At 44.0% G+C, this 23,894-nt stretch overlaps 1 protein-coding gene across 7 annotated transcripts; it reads right to left on the bottom strand.

Moving 5' to 3' along the window:
* Positions 1 to 843: 843 nt before the first annotated feature.
* On the bottom strand, positions 844 to 22,446 carry HNRNPF (heterogeneous nuclear ribonucleoprotein F). Of its 7 annotated transcripts, none has more exons than XM_082854835.1 (4): positions 22,423 to 22,446; positions 22,030 to 22,096; positions 7,358 to 7,417; positions 844 to 3,355 (listed from the first exon to the last, which is right to left on the bottom strand). In XM_082854835.1, the coding sequence occupies exon 4, from the start codon at positions 3,302 to 3,304 to the stop codon at positions 2,051 to 2,053; it is 1,254 nt and encodes a 417-aa protein (XP_082710961.1). In that variant the 5' UTR covers positions 3,305 to 3,355; positions 7,358 to 7,417; positions 22,030 to 22,096; positions 22,423 to 22,446; the 3' UTR covers positions 844 to 2,050. The 7 variants fall into 7 exon arrangements, with proteins under 7 accessions (XP_082710961.1, XP_082710958.1, XP_082710959.1 ...); XM_082854832.1 differs by lacking the exon at positions 22,423 to 22,446 and adding an exon at positions 9,359 to 9,502 and having other exon boundaries at positions 22,030 to 22,250; XM_082854833.1 differs by lacking the exons at positions 22,030 to 22,096; positions 22,423 to 22,446 and adding exons at positions 9,359 to 9,496; positions 10,318 to 10,433.
* Positions 22,447 to 23,894: the final 1,448 nt, after the last annotated feature.

Below are 23,894 nucleotides of genomic sequence, written 5' to 3'. Positions count from 1 at the left end.
TCCTTGAACCTTCACTGCCCTATTAAGCCTTGGTCTTTTTTTGCGGTACGTGGGCCTCTCACTGCTGTGGCCTCCCCCGTTGCAGAGCACACGCTCCGGACGCGCAGGTCCAGCGGCCATGGCCCACGGGCCCGTGGGATCTTCCCGGACCGGGGCACGAACCTGCATCCCCTGCTTCGGCAGGCGGACTCCCAACCACTGCAACACCAGGGAAGCCCAAGCCTTGGTCTTTTAATCACATCCTAGACCTTGCCATCACAGGTTTCATGAACTCCCAGGTTTTCTGCCTGGGTTTCTCTGGGTCTTTCTCACAACCCAGATGGCCTTTGCTTCCCTGCAGTGGACTGTCACTCATGAGATGAGCAGACTGTGAACACAGCCTAGAACAGATGCGTGGTCTCTGCACAACTCACCTGCCCCCCAATTATGCTATCCAGTCTTCTCAGTTGACCTTCCCAGTTCTGCCTCTGGCATTACTGGGTTATGCTGCTGCCCTATCTCCAGCCACCTGAGTCTGTAGAACACTAGTGGGAAGAATGGCAGGGTGGGGTTGTGAAGCCCAAAAAAGCCAGGAAAGGCCTAAGACTCTCCAATCTACCTATAAAACCATCAGAGGCTTGGCTAACACAGCAGCTTCTCTGTAAATGAGGCCAGTGTCTTAAAATGAAGACACCATACAAAGATCCTATTAATGCTGGTGAAACTTGGGTAACTGGGCTACATTGTATAGTTATTAAAGTGGAAAAATAAAGCTGGGAAAGTTAATAGCTATCAAGCAAAGTTCTTTTTAATAAACTTCATTCACACTTTAAAGTCTTGACGGTTTTGGTGTATGTGTTAAGTTTAAAATGATGGATCGCTGTGTGCAGAGCTACCTGAAATTTGGAACTTGTTTCCAACTGCCAGATAGACAATTTTCTAATAACAATTTGGAAGTAGGTTTCAAACTTGAGAATATGTGTATCCTGCAATAACCAGTAACTGTAACCCAGCAGCGTGTGCTACAGAAATAATCCTAAGTGTGGAACAAAGACTGTTTAAATCAGCACATCTTATAGAAAAAAAAAAAACATAAAAATTGTGGCTAATGACTCAGTGTATGTAGCACACAAAACTAAAAATCTCTAACTATGAACAGGTGCCACCCGGCATAAAGGAAGGGAACAGCAGGACATTACAAATGGCTGATGAACAGAACACAAGTCACAGGAAGATGGGACTGTAGGCTTCTACTTTCATACTTTGTAGTCACCATTTCCACTCATATATTTAATGTTTTTAAATCTGAATGTTTAATTTAGCCTCGTTTTAAGAATACAAGGGAAATCATAGTGCTAAATTTTAAAATTCACACTGAAATACAGTAGTAAAATGAAATTTTCAACCACCCAGTCATTTTGCTATTTTTTGGTGAGTATATAGTCTGTGCCAGTCATTGTGAAAAAGTCTTTTTATTTTAAGAAAAAAATTTAGTCAACAAAAAAATTTAACAAGTTTCACTTAGCAAAATACACCCAAAAGGAAATCACAGTACAAAGAAAGTTTTAAGTCAAGGCCTCACCAATTCCTACAGTATTAGTAATGTGTCTCAATTTTCAAAACTAACTTTATAAAGCTTAAACTTAACCTAAAAGATTTTAAATGAAAATAAACTAGAATGAACAAACATGAGAAATGTTCATCTTTGAATTAGGGATCTAGCACCTTGAGTTTTCCAAAAAAGCACACCTCCCCAATGTGTTCACGATGATGTGGTGTAAAAGATCCACATTTAACGTACTTAAAACTACTTTAACTCAGATAACATCACTCCAGAAAGTACACTACCAAAATGTTGAGAAAAGCTGAAAATGGTTTTAGTTTACTCAATATAACATGCTAGAAGAAAGTTTGCATGAGAAAACACTGAAGAGGTAATTTTTTAATCCAGATTTTACAAACTCATGGTGCAAAATGGGTCCCACAGCTTCCTCTAGAGTAATAACTGCTTTTCACTGCTTGTTGGCTGCCTGTGAAAATCTGATGAAATAACTCAAAAGCTACTACAAAACTAGTCATATCCACTCATGCTGTTCTGGCCACCATAGCTAGCCGCCGCCCCATAACAGCCACTCACGGATTGGCTCTCAAGGCCACTGTAAGTGGACGGGGTTGACACCCCTATGCCTTGCATCATCTGGCTGCTATATGCCCCGTTGCTGGACCCTGTCGTGGAATTCAAGAAAAGTTCTATGTATCTGTGCTGCATGTTAGCCCTGTCTTTGGACATGGCCGCCACAGCTTCTTCGTGAGTGGCAAATTCGACATCAGCTTCACCGGTCACTCTTCCATCAGGGCCAATCTCAATATGGACTCTCACTGGGTTGAGTGGAGAGAAGAAGTTGTAAATGTCGTTCTCCGTGGCTTTGTAGGGCAGCCCTCTCATGTGGACACAGTGTCCAGTGGTGCTCTGGACAGTGAACTCGCCATCTCCATACCTTTGGTCATACATCCCAGAGAGACAGTAACTGAGGTCTCTTCCAAACAGGTCGGTGGTGAAGCCGTAGCCATCGCTGAGGCCACTGTACTCCTCATAGCCCCCATAGCCTGCAGCACTGTAGGCACCAGACCTCATCCTCTCCAGGCCTGCTTGCTTGACAATGCCGATATACCTCCTGGCTGTGCCAGGCCGGTCATAGGGCCCCGGCCGCTGCACTGACATGAACTTCAGAGGGGGATCCGAGTATGACCTAACTTCTTCCTGACTGCTCTTGAACACCTCAATATACCTGTGCCCTATTCTCTCCTTGTGCTTCCCTAGAGCCTTCTCAGCTAACTCCTGTGAGGCAAACTGCACAAAGGCTTCCCCTGTAATCTTGCCCTCGGGGTCCACAGGCAATGTGATCCCGTTTGGCACGATTTCCAACCCTGAGAAGAACTGAATGATTTCTTCCTTGGTGCATCCAAACGGGAGTCCTCGAAGTCGCACGAAACCATCATTGGCGGTGTCAGCACTGTTTGGACCACTGTGCTTCAACACCCAATCCATCTCGGTTCTGTGGGACTTGAACACCTCAATGTACCGATGTCCCATGCTTTCCCTGTCTTTTTTAAGGGCCATTTTTACATCATCTTCTGATTCAAGTTCAACAAAAGCCTCACCACTCTGCCTGCCTTCTCTAGTGTAGATAAAGTGAACGCCTGCAACCCCATCATGAATTGTGCAGTCGGAGAGGAAATTCTGCACATCCTCAACAGAGCAGGACCAGGGCAGGCCACGGAGCTTGACTACAAAGCCTTCACCTCCCTCGGGGCCCAACATCATGGACACTTGACAGAGCAGACGTCAAACAAACTTGGATGCAGCTTTTTGTGGCTGAAAAGAAAGCAAAAACTACTTTACATAAATTTTCATTTAATATGTATAACAAGAATATACAGTAAATAGTTTCCATTTTACAGATGAGGAAGGATGAGTGAAATTAAAAATGTTAAGATATATGAGCAGAGATTCAATCCTACATCTCTCCAAAAATAGTTACATTACTCACAGATAGATTGAAAATAACAAATTAGGGGGTCTTAAAAAAAAGAAATAAGTGAAACAATAGAGAGTAAAATTTGAAGAGCAAAATAGTGATCTGGAAGCTTCAATCAAGACAAAATCTACAAATTCTTATGATCAATTACTATGAGTTCTAGAAGGAAAGACAAGGGAATGAATTGAGGCAACATTCAGAAATACTAAGAACTTGTCAGAACTACAGGAAAACAGATGAGCTGTATTGTTGCATCGCTAAAGTAAAAGGCAAGGGAGGGTAGGTGTGACCTGGTACTTTGAACACAGAAGAATCTAAATATTGGGCAGGGCATTTTCTTGTTTTATTTAGTCCACGTTATCTGTTGTGATGAAATTTAGTGGTTCATTTAAAACAGCTCCTGTGTGATTCTTCAACTACAAGCCCTACATTTAACCAATTTGCTTGTTTGTGGCAAGACACTACAGAAGCAAAAAGATGTGACAAACACAGGCTATTTTAAATCACAATACAGAATAACATTTCCTGTGACACTGGGGTGAACCAGAATCAGTGTTCTTATCAGCAACAATGATGCAAGGATACAAGACAGCAATGGCTTCCAGAGCCTAAGGAAGTATCATTATTCCTATTGTCAAACCTAAGTGTGAGGTCAAATTAAGACATATCCAAACAAGCAGATTAGTGCATCAGCAATATCAGTTAAGTGTGATGCAAATGTAAAAATCAAATTATATGCTTCTCAGTTTCATATATTAAAAAAGGATCAACTGGGAATTCTCTGGTGGTCCAGTGTTCAAGACTCGGCACTTTCACTGCCATGGCCTGGGTTCAATCCCTGGTTGGGGAACTAAGATCCCGTAAGCAGCACAGTGCAGCCAAAAAAGAAAAGAAAAGAAAAGCGGGGGAGGGGGGAAGATCATAAAACACATTATGGGGACTTCCCTGGCTGTCCAGTGGTTAAGACTGCGCCTCCCAGTGCAGGGGGTGAGGGTTTGATCCCTGGTCAGGGTACAAAGATCCCACATGCCTCGAGGCCCAAAAAACATAAAACAGAAGCAATATTGTAACAAATTCAATAAAGGCTTTAAAAATGGTCCACATCAAAAAACAAAGGAAAAAATCTTAAAAAGAACACATCACGTTGATCAACGTAACACACATACTTTGCTGTGTTTCACTGAGGGACTACAAAGGGAATGAACTCCTCAGTGTACAAGAGGCGTGACAGGTGCCCTTCCTGACAGGGAAGTGCAAGTGCCATCTGACACCCAAGAGTCCAAACTGAAAAAGAGTAAAGGTCAAATCCATGTAAAGGGCTGTATTGTGAAGAGTAGGAATTGAGTCATCAGATAGCAATATACATATAACAGAGAGACAATAAAAATACAGATAGGACCCAAACTACATTCTTAGTGATCAATGCTCAAAACGGGCACTACTACAAGGAAATTGTTTCATGAAATTGTCATTTCACATCAAGTGTAACAGATGTAGCTGTTAAAGGTAAAAGCCACCTTTTGAAAAAATCTGGGCACGTTGGTCATTATGTAGAAAAATATAAAGCAGAATCCTACCTCAGATGAATCCCAAAACTATCCCAGATGGAATGGGGTATTTACACTATTAGAGCAAAACAGATTTCTAAAAACCCCACAATTTAAACAAATTAGAAAGCATGAATGGTTAAGAAAAAGAAAAGCAAACTGCTAATAGAGACACAGTGAAGCAAATTAGAAAAAGATTTAGAAATTTATAAACAAGGAGTTGCTTCTTCTCATAGCTAAGCTTGTTATCTGTGGCTCTGCTCTGTCAACTCCACCTGCCCCAAGAAATCCCCATCTTCACAAATGCTTCACAGAACACTATTTTCCTTGTCAATTAAGGAGATTATCTCATTTCTAACCAACCCTGTAATATACCCCTTCCCTGATACCAAGTCTGTCTCCAGCTACTTGCTGATTTGCTTTCCCTTTCAGTAAAATCTCATCCTCAAAAGGCCTCTACCCACCCCCACCATAAAAAGAAGGGCATGATCTCACTCTGCCAAGGACCTCCACGGCAAGAAAGGAACATTTTTTTACCTCCATCTTTTCAGTTCCCACAGCAGGATTTAACCATTCTCTCTGGAAATCCTTTCTCCCCATGGCTCTTGGTTTTCCTGTTAATTCCTTAGGCACTCTGCCTCTCTGAGCCCTTCCTCAAGGCTCAACCGTATGCAATCACTGGCCCTTCTTTCTTTTATGCCCCCCCACCCCCGCTTTGTAGGCAGCCTCACCTGATCTTTATATATGTCCAGGGCCAATTCTGGGCTCCAGAACCCAAGTTCCCAGCTTCAGGCTCCCTGAGGCCAAGATTGGTATACACAAACTCTACTCCATAGCACCACCTATGTACCACAAATGAACACAGCCTTTTTTCTGTAACTCTTCTATAGCAGCACCCTGGTCAGCCTTACCTGTCATCCAGAAGCTCTAGAATGAAACTAAAGTAATCCTTGAACAACTCCCAAGCCCTTAAATCCAATGAGCTCATCATTTCTTTGGGGGTCATCCCATTCTCCACCCTAATCCTATTCCTAACCCATACCTAAATTCTATTCAGTAACCCTTGACTCCAACAAGCAATAAATGTTTCTCACAACTCTTCTCAGTCCCTAGCACACTGCTTGGCATTATGATTTGAACTATCAAATCATCATCATCTTTGTGCACTTCCCTCATATCCCTTTCTACTTCCTTTCTTTCTAATCCCAGCACCAATAGCCCTTTCCAGGACACATTCACATCTGATCCTTAAAACTTTTCCAACCCTTCCTACAACCTAATCTGTAGCTCTTTTAAAGTGACTTTATGTCACTCTCCTGTTCTAAGATCTCAGTGGCTTCCCACTGCCTGGAACACAAACCACGGGGCTAAGGGGGTGCTCAGGCCTTGCAGCTCTGACCTGCAACACACGCTCACATCACTTGCATTAAAAAAATATACATCCTCTTATTCCTATATTTCTCTGTGCCTGCAGTGTGCCAGGCTCTCTGCTGCCTTGGGTGTGACACGTGGTAATTATCTCTCCAAATATACTCCCCCCAACCTTCTGTCTAGCTAAATCCCACTAATCCTTAAGGTCTCAGCTCAAATATACCACCTTTCCCATAAAATCTTCCCCTTCCACAAATTAAGTCTTACAGTTCTATGATCCCACAACATTCTAGGGAAACAAATTCATGATTTGTTTAAAACCCTTCAAAAATGCAAGAGAGCCTAGCAAGGACAGACTGATCTGTTCCGTAGGTCACTGTGGTCCCACCCCCAGCACAGCAGGCCCAAGATTAGCAAGAGATTAACTGATGGCCAGGTGGGGTGAACACCACTCTAGAATATGGCAGCCTGGTTAGGTTAAAAAAGACAAGCAGGGGGAAAAAAGACAAGCAGGAAACATAAAAGAACACAGACATTTCATGTAAGGACTACTTAAAACGCCCAATATAAAACAATTATAAATATTTTTTGTTTCAGAAAATAATGTTTCAAAAATAAAGTGACTTCTCTGAAGGCAATGTGAGGAGAGCACTCTTCCAAAACACTTATCTATACTTCTAATGTACGTAATGCAATATCCTCATCTTTGCCCTCAGAATCCTCTACATTTGGATTCTTTGCAGACTTACAGTACTTAGAACATTAACTAACACTTGAGAAAGTTAAGAAAGCTGGAGTTCTGCTCAACATTAGATTTACAGCTAGTGAAAAAAAAATTTACTTCACACTCAAGAAAGTGTTCTGTGTCAATAAAGTAAATCAATTATAAACTGAGAAATTACTTTTCTTAAAATAGCTCACCTTAAAGAACAGCGGGGGATGCCCACAGTCGAAGACACTCCAGGCAGGTAACGAACTGTCCTAAAAAAGAGCGATAAGGCCGTCTTGCCGCAGTGCCCCAGCACTCCCAGAGTGAGCAGAGCCAGCGGTTCCCCGGCTGGGCTGGGCTCCGGGCTCCCTTCCTCCGGAAAAGCCAAAGCCCGGGCTGTGGGAGGCCGTTTACAAAACCGCGGGGCTGCCTTCAAGAAAGTGCACGCCCGCCAGCCCCCACAGCTTTGAAACGCTTTACCTCTTTCCTAGGGTAACGCCGAGAGTACCAGCCTGGAACCCTCCCACTTGCCCTGAGAGATGTACTCAAAACGCGAGTTCTATACGCGAATACCTGAGCGCGCTAAGGCAGTTTAAATATCGAGGGCGGGAGGCACTATCGGGATGGAGCAGGGGCAATGTCAGCGCGGTTCCGGGAAGCCGCGGGCCGGGCGGGGGGGCGAGGAGCTGCGGCGCCGACTCGCACGGGAGGCCAGAGGCGTGGCCCGATTTTCACAGGGATGGACTCCAGAGAAAGGTGGTTTGCTAGAGACTGTTCCAACAGTATTTACAATTTACAAGCGTCCCTGGAGGACTGGCTGGAGATACTTAAGACTTTCTTTCCCAGTTTTATGTGATAGCTTCACTTCTTGAGACCTAATGTATTTGATCTAACATTAATCTTTTAACTGAGGAAGAGTGAGGGGAGGAAATGTTGAAATATGCTTTTCAATAGGAAAAACATCAGTACCATCAACCACAGCCATAGGACAAAGCTGTCCCCAAAATACTTATGTCCAGCGAATTAGTTTGAGAATTAAAGCACATTCTTAGTTTTAGAAACGTAGAACTGAGAAAATCAAGTTAATTTCTGAGCCTGCTGTCTTAGAGGTAATATCTGCCTTGCCTTATTAACGTCCTGTAATTATTACACGAGATACTATTTTTGGGGAAAGACCTATATAAATGTAAAGTATTACAATTTAAGAAGTAACAGTTTCAAATTCTCTAGAAGAGGGTTTTCAAGAGGCTTCACCAACCGTCCCTCTCCTCTGTTCCCAGAAAAGAGTGAAATCTAAAGTGTAGAAGCCAGTCATCCTAACGGGCCGAACCCCTTCTGCCTAGGTTTATCCCTGCTCCTGGCTCATTCCAGTGTGGTCCGCACACCAACGGCTGAGGCGCCTCCTCGGGCACGCACACTCGGGGGCGGCCAGAAGCAAGGAAGCCGATTCTCACGAGACTGAACCGCGTCGCACACACAGTTGAAGCGCTGCGGGGGAACACTGGTCGCCCACCCTCCTCCCCGGCAGCACCCTGCAATCGCTGCTGGCGGCGGCGGCGGCTAACAAAATACTGCTCTCGGGTGTTGCAACTGGAGACCGACTGAACTCAACGTACCGAACGGAGGGGACAACCAAGGATCTTACGCGCGCGCCACACACCCGCACACACACACACACACACACCCGCAACTGGACTATGACGTAAGTGCGCACACGGACCACCCGAGGATCTTGTCAAAATTCAGATCCTAAAACAATAGATCTGGGCCGGGGTCGAGACTAAGCATTTCTAACAGGCTCCCAGGACTCCTGGGACGGTCTCCAGAACATGCTCTTCCTCACTCTAATATACAGGTTAGGCAGGATTTAGTTCGGATCCAGGTGAACCAATCAAGATAAACAGGGTGCGCCTGAACGCACGGCTGATTAGGTTTCTCTAGGGATCACACAGGGCGCTTTAAACTGCACCCGCACCGTCTCTCTTCAGAGACGGGAACTCGGTGGGTTCCCAGCTTCACCCCCTTTATTTGTGTCCCAGTGAGGCCTGAAAAGCATTTCGTCCTCATTTGTAAATGAATTTTAACCTACAGCTGGCAGCACTCAGACTGTTCTGGCTGTCTTAATCACTCAGAAAGTTCTACCTCTTAAACCACAGTCCGCGTGAGACCCGGCCTCAGGATTACGCGGTTGACTCTTTGGCCCTAAGACTTACCGCTGAAAGGAGCAGGACCGATTTCTATCTTCATGAAGCAAGCGCGGTTCACAGCCAAAAGACCCCCAATTCCACCCGACGCTTAAAAACGCAGAGGATTCCGGGGAAAGACCAGGTGCATCTCCTTTTGTTATAAACCTGAAACTGAAACTCAACTGGCTGTGGAGAAACGCTTCAAACGAGGCTTGAAAGTGCGCTCTCAAAACCGCGGGCCGGCAGGGGCGCGTCTGAGCGATTTCGGCGGGAAGCGCGGTATGGGTCCCGGACACCAGGCTCTGGCGGAGGCACCGGGACAAGGTGAAGGGGTTCGCTCGGTCTTCACCGGGCGATCCGACAGTCTCGGGTCGGCCAAGCCCTACAGGAACGCGCGACAACAGGACGCCCCATCCCCGGGCCTGGGCGGGGTCAGCGGGAGCTTCCGGGGCGGGGCGAGCTACGGTTGGGGGGAGGGGGGAGAGGCTTCCCGGGCTACGCGAGTTGGGGGGAGGGGAAGGAGGTCACGAGGCTAAGGCTCCCCGAGCCCGGAGGTGGAGGGGAGCTCCCGGGGCAGGGGGACTCACTGGAGCAGGAAGAGGTTTCAGACCGGAGAGGGAGGCGGGAAGTGTTGGCGGCGAGGTGGGGAAGAGTTCTCCGGCCGGGCTTCCTGGAACCGCGGGGGGGGGGGAAGGGAAGGCGGAGCTCCCGAGTCAGAGGGGCTTCTAGGGGCGGCGAGGAAGAGTTCGCGGGACCCGAGGTCGGCGGACGCCTCCACGGGCTGGGGGCGGAGCTCCCGGGTCGGGTCGGGGGGACTTCCTGAAGCCGTGGGGTTGGGGGGGGAGGGGAATTCCCGGGGCAGCGAGGGGGAAGAGTTCCGGGGGGTAGAGGGGGCGGCTGTGCGGAAAGAGGTGGGGAAGAGTTCCCGAGACCCGCGGGGGGTTGGGGGGAGTGTGGGTGGGGGTCGTCCGCTCGCGGCGGCTCACCACGACGGGTCCGGGGCCTGGAGTCCGGAAGGCCGGCGCGCGGGGCTGCGTCCCGGAGGCAGAGGCCGCGTGACTGGGAGGGCGGCGAGCCGGACGTGGGTCACGGGGTGTAAAGGAGGAAGTGCCACCGACGGGCCCGCCAAGATGTCACCAATGGAAACGCGTCCTGCAGGTGCGGCCCGCGCGGTCGGCCAAGGCAGGAAGTGGGAGGAGGAGGGAAGGAAAGCAACGAGGAAGACCGTTCTGAGTGAGCTCTCAGGAGAGGTGCCAGGGTGGAGAAAAGTCCAGAGTACGGGCGGAGGGGAGGGGTGACCGGCACCAAGCATGTGGAAGGAGAAACCATACAATTTAAATTTAAATTTTAAAAAAAAATCATCTCTAAAGGCAGGAAAGGATTCAGAATGGAAACTAATGAACAAAAGGTAGAACGTCTTTGTGTATACAGTACCATGTTTTGTAGATTTGAGCCTAGTCATGTAAATATTTTTGCACAATTTTAAAAAGATTAATTTTAAAACACGCAATTTAAAACTTCATAACCTAACAAGCAGTTACATTTTATTAACTTTTGACTCAATTCAAATGAACTGGAAAACAATTATAAGGCAATTGCAGTAATCTTAACAGTGACTGACTTTACATTAAGAAATGATAAAATTTTAGTTGTAGCTATGCTGCTGTGATTTTTTTAAAAAGTCATTAGATATACATCTGATGCCTAGAGTCTGTTTCTAAATAATCTGCAGCGAGTCGGAATGAAACAACATGGGCCATGATTTAGTAATTATTGAAGCTGGGGGATGGGTACATGGAGTTTCATACTTTTGTCTCTACTTTTGTGTATGTTTAATACTTTTAGTAATAAAATTATCTAACAGGAAAAAGTCTTAATCTATTTACTAGAAACAACGAACAAACTACAGAATTTACAGGGAAAAGGAATGGTTTCTAGGTGAGAATATGATAATGCAGCCTACAAAGCCAGACTGTGGGTACTCAACAAGGACAATAGCCAGCCATTCAACAAAATATCTCCAAGGGAGCACTTACTGAATAAAAGAAATTTAACAGAATTATCAAGGATTCACAATCCATGGGACATATTTGGATCCTGATTCAAACCGGTTGGTCAACATTTATGAGACAATTTAGGAGATACCTGAACACTGATTTTACTTATGTCAGATATGATAGAATTGCAGTTATGTTTAAAAATAAAGGAATTAATTTTTAGAGATATTTTAAATACTTGCTTGTAGGTGAAATGGTGTGATGGCTGGGATCTGCTTCAAAATTATCTAATTCAAAATCCAGCCATCCCACAGAAAGTGAGAAAGACACTAAAAACTCATACATTCAAAAGAAATAAAACAATATTCTGAAGAAAAATTAAGCCACAAAATTGGCTTGTTTTTGGAAAGAGTATCTCTATGGAAATGAGTATCTTGACTGCTTCACGAGCACTTATTTCACTTCTTAAAATCCTCTTCAAAATACATTCTTGGTAATTTAAACGACTGGCATCCATTTTCTCACTTATTTTATTTGCATGTATTTGTTAAGTAGCGTTACATGTTCTTCCTTGGCTTAACTGGTTGGTGACACTGGCTAACTGGCTAGTCGAGTGTTAATAATTGATCAGTCATGATAGGGTTCCTGCCGGGTGAAGGAACAACATGTACAGAAGACACAGGGGAAAGTGTAATGCTGAGACAGAAAGCACCTCAAAACACCTGCAGCCAGCAGGGAGATCCACGAAAGGGGGAAGCAGAGTAAGATCCTCCAAAGCCCTGAAGGCCTGATTCGGTATTTTGGACTTTATTTACTCTAAGGGAAGATACTTAACTATTTCAAAATGGAATGTAGTATAGAGTTTTGTTTTTCAACAGTCTAGCTGCTCTCTGGAAAATGAATGATGGGAACAGATGCATGGAGACGGGATGGGAAGAAGTGAGACAAGTTTAGGAAGAACTGATGGTACGTACCCTGCAACAAAAACATTGTGGTGGAAACTGAAGCATGTGAAAGGATTTGAGTGATGTGCCGTAGATAAAATTTACCCAATTTCAAGTCATTCATTAACCCAGAAATATTGTGCACTTACAAGATGCAGGTACTGTGCTAAGTCCACAGAACAGTGGACTAAGAAATCAATAAAGAAACAAACAAATGTATGACAAATTCTGAAAACTCAAGAAAACAGGGATTAACTCACATTGGGGTTCTGAGGAAGTGACATTTAAACAGATCAGAAGCATGAACAGGGGTGGAAATGTTAAACTTTCTCCCCCTGGTAAAAAGCTAAGGTTTAAAAAGTAGAAATTAGAAGACCATATTATTATATTTTTCCTTTGTATATTACCTACTTATTTCCCCCAGATACTTGTTCAAATTATTTACGTTTTTAAAATGCAGCCGCTTGTCAGGATATGTTTTGGTGTTGGCTGCTTTGTAAAAATATTTTTATTTTGTGGTGAATCCTTTTAATCTTTATATTCAGTTCTTACTAAATTCAAAAAAGAGAATTTTAGATATCGTTTCTGCTACTGTCTTTTTTCCACTTGAGGAGCACACATGGGGTCTGGGGAAGAAGCAATTCCCAGTCACGGGACAGTATATGAGCAGAGCCCAGATTCCTACTTGTTATGGATGTTTTCCTGTTCTATTGGAAACTACATTAGAAACCTCAAGACTCTTCCAACCTGGCAATTTTATAAAGTCCCAATTCAGTGGTTCTTAAACATTTTTTTGCTGTCAGGGACTCCACCTGAGAATATGATGTAGGTCTGGATCAACTTTTTTTAAAAGTATACCCACACACACACACACAACTGTACCTAAATTTTCAAGCAGCTCATGCCTCTCAAGTGTGAGAACTCTGACCTAATTTGTACAACATACCAAGTTCAACACATAAAACTACCTAAAGGCTATTAAAGAAAAGAGAAGCTTTAAGATACAAAGTACTATATATAAAATAAACAAACAAGGTCCTACTGTATAGCACAGGGAACTATATTCAATATCCTGTAATAAACCATAAATGGAAAGGAATATGAAAAAAAATATATATATGCATAAATGAATCACTTTGCTGTACACCAGAAACTAACACAACATTGTAAATCAACTTCAATTAAAAAAAAAGAGAAGCTATAGGTGGGGTGATTAAAGTAAATGACATTTTAAATGTTCGTTGCTATTACTACATTTTTATCCATCAAAGAAAATATAATTTGTAAGCAACAGGAAAGCTGTTTTCCATTATCTTTTAGCTATTAGGCTCTTTAGCTTACTGTAGCTAAGTCTGGGGTAATATTACAGTTTTCCTCAGTGTTCATTTCTCAAAACGTGTGTTAACTAAAAAGCAAAAATAGTGTAATGTTAGGTAAATTATGTCTATAATGCTTGTACTGAAATTAACACAAGGGACAAATTATTAGCCGCCATAGAACAAGAAATCATTGCTCTGTATTATTGATTGCATTAGTGACTCAAGAATCAAGATCTAAAGTTACAACAGAAAAAAAAGTATCAGGTGGGGTGTTCATAAAAAGCAGGTTGGAGGTTCCAGGGATTTCCCTGGTGGTTCAGTGGGTAGGACTCTGCACATCCAAGTGCAGGGGGCTGGGGTTCGATCCCTGGTCGGAGAACTAGATCCCACATGCATGCCGCAACTAAGTCTGCATGCCGCAACTAAAAATCCTGCGTGCTGCAACTAAGGCCCGGTGCAGCCAAAATAAATGAATAAAATAATTAATTTTTAAGAAGAAAGAAAGAAAAAGAACCCTCCAGTGTTAAAGATAAAAATCTGTTCTCCTCAACTGAGGGAAATATTTTGTCATCTGTGTTAATGAATGCCCACAGCCCCTTCAAGAGGCCTAGAGCTTCCTCCTGGGTCTTACTGGAGAGCTGCCATCTTGTCAGGTCCCCTGCAGCTGCCATAGGAGTGGAGGCAGCTGTAGCTCCTTGTGCTCCATGTTTGCTGCTCAGGGGACCGTAGCACACTGCCCCGGGGAGGTGGGGGGGGGGGAGCGGGGCGGGTAGAGAACAGAGCCAAGAGGAGGAAAGGAACATGACAATGTACTTGAGAGGGGTTCCAGCACCAGAATACCACAAATCGGACAACGGCTTAGAACAGCAGACAGTTTTCTGGGAACAAGAAGTACTGTACAAAACTGTAAATATTTTAACGGAAAAAATAACAAGCACTCTCAGATACTTGATTACAGAATAAAAAACTTTCCAGTGCTAAAAATTGAGTTTTGAATTTATAAAGTTAGTAATGAATTGAAAGAAAAGGTAGAATGTATTGAAAGAAAGGGTAGTGGCTTGGAAAACCAAGTGGAAGAAATAGCTCAAAACAAAGAAAAAACCCCAGAAACAATGAGGGGAAAAAGATGAAATTCAGAGGAGTAAGAGATAACATGAGACAGGAGAAACAACATGTGAATGATAGGAATTCCAGAAGGAGAAAAGGACAAAATGGAGGCGAGAACAGATAAAGAATGGAAGGAAACTTTCCTGGCTTAAGATAAACTCAGTGGTATAGTTCCCAACAGATACTTTAAAAACACACAACCCAGGCATATGATGGTAAAAAAAAATTTAAAGTACAGAGAAAAACTGCTTTGGAAAAAGAACAAGTTAGGTACAAAGGATAAAAATGTGGTACCAATAGCCACACACTGCTACTGAGCACTTAAAACGTGCTAAGTACAAACTGAGATGTGCCCTAAGTGATAAAATTTAGTACATATAAAGTGAATTGCAGGGGATTCCCTGGCAGTCCAGTGGTTAGGGCTCTGCGCTCTCACTGCCAAGGGCATGGGTTCGATCCCTGGTGGGGGAACTAACATCCCACAAGCCTCTTGGAGCAGCCAAAAAAATATTAATAATAATAATTAAATTTAATTTAAATTTAAAAAATTAAAATGAATTGCGAACAAGAACCTAAAACCTCAACTTCAAAATATTGATTACATATTGAAGTGATACTTTGGATGTGTTGAACCAATCAAAATATATATTAAAATATACTTTATTAAAATATTTTCCAACGCATTCTATATACAAGGCCAGTATTAATTACCCCCTGTTATGGGCTGAACATTATGTCCCCAAAATTCACATGTTAAAGTCCTAACCCCCAGTACCTCAGAACGTGACGAGGTTTGGATATAGTCTTTACAGAGGTAATTAAGTTAAAAATGACATAATTAAGATGGGCTGTATTCCAACATGAAGAAGGGGAAATTTGGACACAGATAAGCAGAGGGAAGACAGCTATCTATAAACCAGATAGAGAGGTCTGGAACGATATATCCTCTTCCTCAAGCTTCTTAGAGGGAACCAAACCTGCTGACACCTTGATGTAGGACTTCTGGCCTCCAGAACTATGAGACAATAAATGGTTTAAGTAACCAAGTCTGTAGGACTTTGTTATGGTATCCCCAGCAAACTAATACACTTGTAGATATCAAAACCAGACAGACATTGCAAGATAACCCCTTATGAGTACAGACACAAAATCCCAACAAAATACTAACAAACTGAATCCAGCAACCTGTAAAAAGGATTATACACCGTGAACAAGTGGGATTTATCCTAGGAATGCTTAAGAATGCTTAAGGGTGTTTCAACGTAAGAAAAGGTACTGGGGCCATCTGCAGCCACATGGATAGACCTAGAGATTATCTCACTAAGTGAAGTAAGCCAGACAAGAAAGACAAATATGATATCCCTTATATGTGGAATCTAAAAACAAAACAAAAACAAATAACTTATTTACAAAGCAGAAAGAGACTCACAGACATAGAAAACAAACTTATGGTTACCAAAGGGGGGAGTGTAAATTAGCAAGTTGGAATTAACATATACACACTCCTATATATAAAATAACCAACAGGGACCTACTGTATAGCACAGGGAACTATACTCAATATTTTGTAATATCCTCTAAGGGAAAAGAATCTGAGAAAGAATACACATACGTATAACTGAGTCACTGTGCTGTACACCTGAAACTAATATATATTGTAAATCAACTATACTTCAATTTAATTAATTAAAGAAAATATACTGAAATTAGATAGTGGGGATGGTTTTTACAACTTTTTTACAAAAAAAAAAAAAGCACCTCTGAACTGTACCCTTTAAAAAGGTGAACTGTATGGTATGTGAATTACATCAATTATTTAAAAATTTAAATCATAATTCTATTGGACATAATTCTATTGGACATCATAATTCTATTGGACAGCACTATTTTTTTTTAAACTGGGTGATCAAATGTTTATTTTAATTCTTACAAAATACTATAGAAATGAACCCAAACTAAACAGGTATGTACATGTACATATGTACAAAATTTTAAACTTCTGAAAAAGAATCTATAAAAGTAGATGGTTAAAATGGAAAACAAACAAACTTAAAAAAGATTTAAAACCAGTACTATGAAGCTGATTTCCTCAAAGCAAAGTAATTATAATTTTAAATTGCGGGCTGTGGCCGGTCTTCTAGGCTTATTGTGGACAGCACTATTCTAACCAAATATTCATGTAAAGCAGAAGAGACCTCAATTAGGGGAAGATGAAGAATGGAGATGTCAATGATGGACCATCTTTGCATGTAGATAAACTTAAAAGGAGAGAGTGTGGTAGGAATTTGTAAAATATTTATACTATATGAGGATTTTTGTAAAAGGCATACTGTAAGGGAAACATAATAGTTTAGAATTTTCTTCATTCTTGTCATTTTTTCCCCTTAAATGATTATCGCTTTTTGTGTCCTGTTTAAGAGACCTTTTTCCTAGCCCAAGGCCATGTGGATATTTTTTTTTTAACTTAAAGCTCTGTTGTTTCCATCGATGTTTTTTTTAACATTTTGATCTACAATAAACTAGGAATTGATTTTCCAAGAGTTTTAGAATTAGTTTATCAAGTTTCACAGGCTAATTTCATTCATGAACTCACATGAAAAATTCCTAAATAAACATTAGCCAACCAAATCTAGCAATACACAAAGCTATTTAATACAACATGACCAAGTTGGATTTATTCCAGGAATGCAACTTTAATTCATCATTTCAAAGTCAATCACTGATACTGTCACATTAACATATTGATGAAGGTAAAATATGGGTTAACTAAGAATTTTTCATGTTTCTAAGAAATACCCTAAATAACAGAAGAAAAATAGACGTGGATGAATTGTCTTTACACTGGCAGCAGGGAAAACTTTCCTGACCATGACTCAAACCCCATAATATAGAAAAATACACAAATACACACACATAAACAAAACAACCTAAACTTCTTATGCATGGCTAAAAATACCATAAGCTAAGCAAAATACCAATGATAAAATGGGAAAGACATTTGCAATTTATTTCCCAAAAGTGTTAATACCCTTAAGGTACAGAGAGAGCTTCTAAAGAGAGAAACAAAAAGTCCAACAATCCAAAAAAGAAAATGGGCTAGAGGTATGGACACTTGACAGAAAAAGAAATGCCTTTAAACACGAAAAGATGCTCAACATCACCATGTAAGATAAATTAGAATTTTAAATGAAACAACATTTAAAATACCTATCACACTGGCAAAAATACAAAAGTTTGACAACAAACCTGCTTGGAGAGGCTGTAGATCAGCAGACACTCTCAGATACTGTTTGTGGAAATATTAAATGGTTCAACCCCTATGACCAGGAAAGTGAAAAGACGCCTGCAGAGGCTATCCATTGCAGCACAACCCAATTGCCCATCAGTAGAGATCCAGTTGAATAAACTTTGACGGATCCACCTAATGAAGTATTACGCCTTAAACCAAGGAAGCCAAAGACCACTGAAATTGTGTCAAGAAAGGAACCAATCTGAAAGGCTCCCATTGGCCAAAAATTGAATAATTGGAGCATCAAAGAGAATAAAAGCTACAGTGGATTAAAGCACATCCTATATGTTAAAATCCATGACTTCATAATGATACCAGAAAAATTAGTGTCTAAGGATTCAATTCATTATGCTGGATATGGATACTAAATATAAAAAAGGAATCAAAAACTTAACCTGCCTTTTATAAGGTACATCTTAGAGTAATCAAATGATTAACAAAGAAAATTTCCTCTCTACAGAAGTACACCTGCTAATAACTGAGAAGGAATATTGAATTAAAATATCACTGATCTGGAAACAATCAACAAAATAATGCATTCAGAGAACGAACATCAACAGCTGCTAACATCACAAAGAAGGAACACCAACCAATATGTGCCTCTGGCAGGAGTACACAGCACCTCCCATGCAGTATTTCAAAATAAAATCTCAACAGAATCAGGATAGCCTGTAGAGGATAACTACGATTTTACAGGAAATGCAGAGGACAGAGATTCAAACACCACCATGGGAATGCAGTCAGAAAAACCCAGAATGTGGGGAAGGAAACCTACGTGACACACAACCTGATTTGTTCAAAGAAAAAACTTTTAAGAATAGAGAACCTTTAGATCGTCACTGTCTAATAAGGTACCCTCTTGTCATACTTGACATGTGGCTGGTACAAATTGAGATGTGCTATAAAATAAGCATACACTGGATTTTGAAAGCTTAGTTCAAAAAAAAAGCATGAAAAATGTAATATAAAAATTTACTGGGGAAAAAAAAATTTATTGGGGGACTGCCCTGGTGGCGGGCACAGTGGTTAAGAATCTGCCTGCCAATGCAGGGGACACGGGTTCGAGCCCTGGTCCGGGAAGATCCCACACATGCCACAGAGCAACTAAGCCTGTGCGCCCAACTACTGAGCCCGCGCTCCTCAACAAGAGAAGCCACCAGGATGAGAAGCCTGGGCACCACAACGAAGAGTAGCCCCCACTCACCGCAACTAGAGAAAGCCTGCACACAACGAAGACCCAACGTAGCCAAAAATTTTAAAAAATAATAAATTAATTACAAAAATTTATTACATGATGAAGTGATTATTTGGGGTCTATTTTAGATATATAACATGTTAAACTAAATTACGAAAGTGAACTATGTTTCTTTTTATCAGAAAATGTAAAATTATGTGGCTTGCATTATATTTGTTGGACAGTGCTGCTCTGTCTTAAAACATAACTTAAGAGATATATATCTACTAAACATATAATGACCTTGTTCGGATCCCAAATCAAACCAACCAGCTATATAAAAATATTTATTACACAATCGGGTACATTTGAACACTGGGTATTTGATGATATCAAGGAATTATTATTTCTTTAGTTGTGATAATGGTATTGTGATTATATTTTAAAAGTCCTTAGAAATACAAACAAATAGTTAAAATAAGCCAGGCTGGTCTCAGATGAACCTGGTTCTCCCTTTGCCCAGTCTTTTGTCTTCCACAAGAATCTTTGCTCAGGGCAACTAATTAGGGGCAGCGGCCCTGGCAGAGAGGACTGTCCCTGTCAGATAGATCTGAGTTCCAGTCCCAACTGTGTTCCTAGGACACATCTGCATGATGGGAATACAGTAATACCTCCTTCTTCACTGGTCTCGAGCACGTGATTAGAAAATGTGGTCAAGCACCTAGCTCTGTGTGTGGATCCAGTACGGGTCAATTAATGTGTTTCTACAAAGAGCCTGAGAGCCAGAGCTCAGACTGGAGAGGGCAGGTTGGTGGGAAAGTCACCTCTGTGGAAGGAGGCCCCCTCCCACTTCTGTACCCCCTTCAGGCACCTACTCCAAGGGCACGCACCACGTGCCTCCACTCTCCCTCAGTTTGGGCCATATTCAAGAACTAACCCTCCTCCTAATCAATCCTTTCCCTTAAATCAATTCACATTTTTATTCGAGTTATTTTATGTTTAAAGGAGCCTTGTAGCAATACTCAAGTGAAAACCAGCCACCTGCCAGTTAAAACAAAAACAAAAAGCAAATACTACAAAAAAGAATGTTACTAAAAGACAAAACTAAAAATAAAAAGGAGACCATAATATGGAAATCATAAACCTAATTAATTTACAGAAATGCATATAGGAAGATGAGATCCCCAAGGGAAAGGCTGGACCTGCTTAACACCAGTTATAAAGCAGTCTCTCTCAATATTCATTAAGAGCAGAAATTAAAAAAAAAAAAAGCAGAAATTTACTCACTTGAAAATGATGAAATCTTGTCTAAAAATTAGCACTGAAAACATTACTTTTCACTGATAGACCCTGACACTTTTGTCTAACCGGAGAACTCGAGGTATTTTCATTCTTACTAGAAATTCAGAAACAAATAGTTAACTTTTAAAAACGTGACTAAAAGTAAGAGTGAGAATTATATTAAGATCGATAGTTCCGATGATGTCCTTCACTAAAAAATTATTTGCAGCCTTCCACTCTCCGGGTTCCACGAGGGTCAGACCAGCCGAGGACCGCCCCTAACGTCTGCCGCCCGGGGCCCCTCCCCCACCTCCACCGCCGCCCGACCCAGGCGGTTCCGGGAAGCGGCCGCTCGTGGGCCCCCCGGAACCTCGAGAACACTTGTGAAGCATGCTGGCTCGTCAAGGCCTCGGGGAAAAAAACTGCCGGAAGGGCGTCCCGCGGAACGCGCAGGGCTCGCCTGTGGCTGGGGAAGGGGTGGGGGGGGGCTCGCCTGGGGTTGTCTGGCGGGAACCTGTGGGGGTCCTCCGAGAGACCCTTTAAGGTACAGATTAACGGAGAGGGGCTGCAACCCCAAGCGATTCCGTAAAAGACCGGGGCCCAGGGCCGGTCGGGTCCCCGAGACTCGCGCAGCCTCCCCTAGGCCGCCCGGCACCGCCTTCCGTGAGCCACGCGGGGACAGGGCGGCGGAGGCGCGGCGCGAGCGCCGGCAGCGTCCAGAAGTTTCTTGGGCGCAGTCAAGAATCAGCAAAAGTACATTCAAAGATAAAAGAAGCACAGGACAAGGAAAAAGAAACGGCCGAATTAAGTTCGCTTAGCAGAAGTGTGGTCATCAGGCAAAGACAACGAGAACCAAAGAGTTTCAGCCAAAATACAGACACGATACCTCTGAGAGCAGGAGACAAATGCAGACAAGGGCTCAGGGCACACACGCCGCACGGAGAGAAAGAAAAGGCCGCAAAGCTCCGAAGTGGAGGCTCGGCGAGCGGGAACGTGGGAGGGGGGAGGAGTCAGGTACCCAACCAGTCTTGTGCAACTCGCGGACGCGTTCAGCCACGTGCAAGTACCGCTTTCATTTTAAAATGAACCCCCTCGCACGGTCGCCTGGTTTTCTCACCCTACTCCTGGCAAGGGCGCTCGGCTCTGCTCCCTCAGGAGTCCGCACGAGGCTCTTCTTCCCTTCGTCGCTTCGGACTCTGCCTCTCCGACCCCAAATCTCAACCCCGCGGTCCAGTCCCCGAACGTAAGGCCCTTGACCTCAGACCCACCTCCCCTAAGCCCAAAGCTTAGCCCCGCGGTCCCCACCCTCAGTGGGCCGGGTCCCCGCGTTCAGTACTCAGTCGGTCCCCGGGTGTATGGCCCCTGACCTCAGATCCCACCTCCTCCGACCCCAAATCTCAGCCCCGCAGTCCCCAACCCCCAGTAGGCCCAGTCCCTAATCGGTCCCGGGTGTGCGGGCCTTCACCTCCGATCCCGCCTCCCCTGACACCCAAATCTCAAGCCCTCGGTCCTCCATGGTAGGGGTCCCATTCCCCGGCCGCTCCCCGGTATGCGGGCCTCGGACACGCCGCCCGTCCCACCCCTCACCTCGGGCTCCAAGTCTCCACGCCCCCGCTTTTCTTCACATCCGGCACCTCGTCGTCCCTCTGAGCACCTATAGGAGGGTGGAACGCGGGGGACTTGGCAGTTGTAGCTGAGGCAGTTGAAGCTTGTTTACCATCACTATGGAAACCCCTGGCAGCGCGCCCCGGGAGAGGGCCCCCCGGAGAGGCTGGGTCAGGCGCGCGGCGGGCCCGAGGCCACAACTCCCGTCCGTCGTGCGCACGCGGCGCTTCCGGAAGACCTTCGGCTCTCGGAGTGCCCTGCCCTCCCTCGGCCCTGCGCCCAAGCACCCGGGAATAGCAGCCCCAGGAACCCGCGCCCTCGGCCCGCTCCCGGCTGCCAGCGTAACCGCGGGCCGGTTTCCCTGCAGAACCCTACCTTTTTCTTCAGAAAGACACGGCGTAGTCCCACTTCCAAGACGGAGCCGGAAAGACGCAAAGACCACGGCGGGGCGGGGGCTCTGAGGCGGTCGTCCGTGGGCGGGGCCGAGAGGGCGCATTGTGACGCTCCCGGAGCGGAGCCAGGGATTGGCCGGCCAGGAGTAGGGCAGGGCCAGGGCCTGAGGACCGGAAGCGCTGCGGGAAGGGGAGGGGTGGGACGTGGGCGAGTGCTGGTCGGGGGAGGGGAGGAATTGTGGGGCACGGTTGAACCTGTAAGGATACTGACTGGGAGAGTCCCCCAAACAGTGAGCCCAAAGGACGCCCGGATTGAAGACCAGGGTGACAGAAGAAAATGAGAGTCATTTCCGGATGAGAGTGAAGAAAGAGGGAACCGAGAACATCGGAGACCGATAAAGGCGGCTCCGAGGGCAGGGTTTAGGGAGGGATTAGCAGGTTGACTGAGGTTGCTTACGTGATTATCACTTGGGCTGAGAAGCCCCAGGGTTTCTGAAGGTGACCCTCAAGACGCCGAGGCAATGCACAGTGTTCAGTGAGAGCCCCTGAGCCGACTGGCTGGATGGTAGCTGAAATGGCTACCCTGCCTGAGGCAGTGGAACAGATTCTTTAATGTGTTCTGGGATTAATAATTCTTACCATTTTATTTTTGTAGTCTCCATAAAGAGGAAGATATAAATGCACTCATTACTGGTGAAGCAGAAGATTATTTTTAAAATCACCAGTTAAATTAAGGGGATGCTTGGAATAGGGCCAGATTATGAATGGGCGACCATAGTAAAGGAAGGAGCAGTTTGTCAAAAGAAGCTGATTCCAGGAAAAAAAAAATGGGAAGAGTAAAAGGAGGAGGTGAAAATGTACTAGAAAACTGATGAGGCATAATTTCAGAGAACAGGTCCTACAAAAATCAAATAGGTATTCATAAGAAACCCAATGACTCCATCACAACTCAGGCTGTAGAAAAGTCTGTTTCTGGAGAGAAAATGCAAGTAGCTAATCTGAGGCAAATATTCAAATTATACCCCCCCCCAAAAAAAAAAGACTTCAGAATTTAGGGACTGAAACCAGGTCCAAGAAGACATGTTCATGCAATCCACTAAGAGGGCCTCTGAGCCATGCGGGCTTTTTTTTTTTCTCGGTACGCGGGCCGCTCACTGTTGTGGCATGGGGGCTTTTTGATCCCCTCAGCAAGTCTGACAGTTCTCCAGCATTCATAAATGATGCATAAATGATGCAGGCCTCTTTGAGGCCTTCTTTAATGAAAGAATAGGGCTTTGGCCTGATGATGAGCCTTCCCCTGCTCCTAGGGAGTCCACTACAGTATCTTTTGCAGGTGAGCACCAGCACAGTCACATGTTGGCCCTCGTCCACAGTAAGGGTTGGGATAGCTCAGACTGGTGTCACAGATCCCAGACCTTTTCCACAGATAGCCATCTCACCTCACCAACTGGAGGA

This window comes from Leucopleurus acutus (genome assembly GCF_964270905.1).
Source record: "Leucopleurus acutus genome assembly, chromosome: 14".
NCBI classification, from domain to species: Eukaryota; Metazoa; Chordata; class Mammalia; order Artiodactyla; family Delphinidae; genus Leucopleurus; species Leucopleurus acutus.
Note: the sequence above shows the minus strand (reverse complement) of the source record. Positions and strands in the feature narration are given on the sequence as shown.

What these genes read in the sequence shown, in the direction of transcription:
- HNRNPF (XM_082854835.1), bottom strand. Translation starts at nt 3,304, where the DNA reads ATGATGTTGGGCCCCGAGGGAGGTGAAGGCTTTGTAGTCAAGCTCCGT.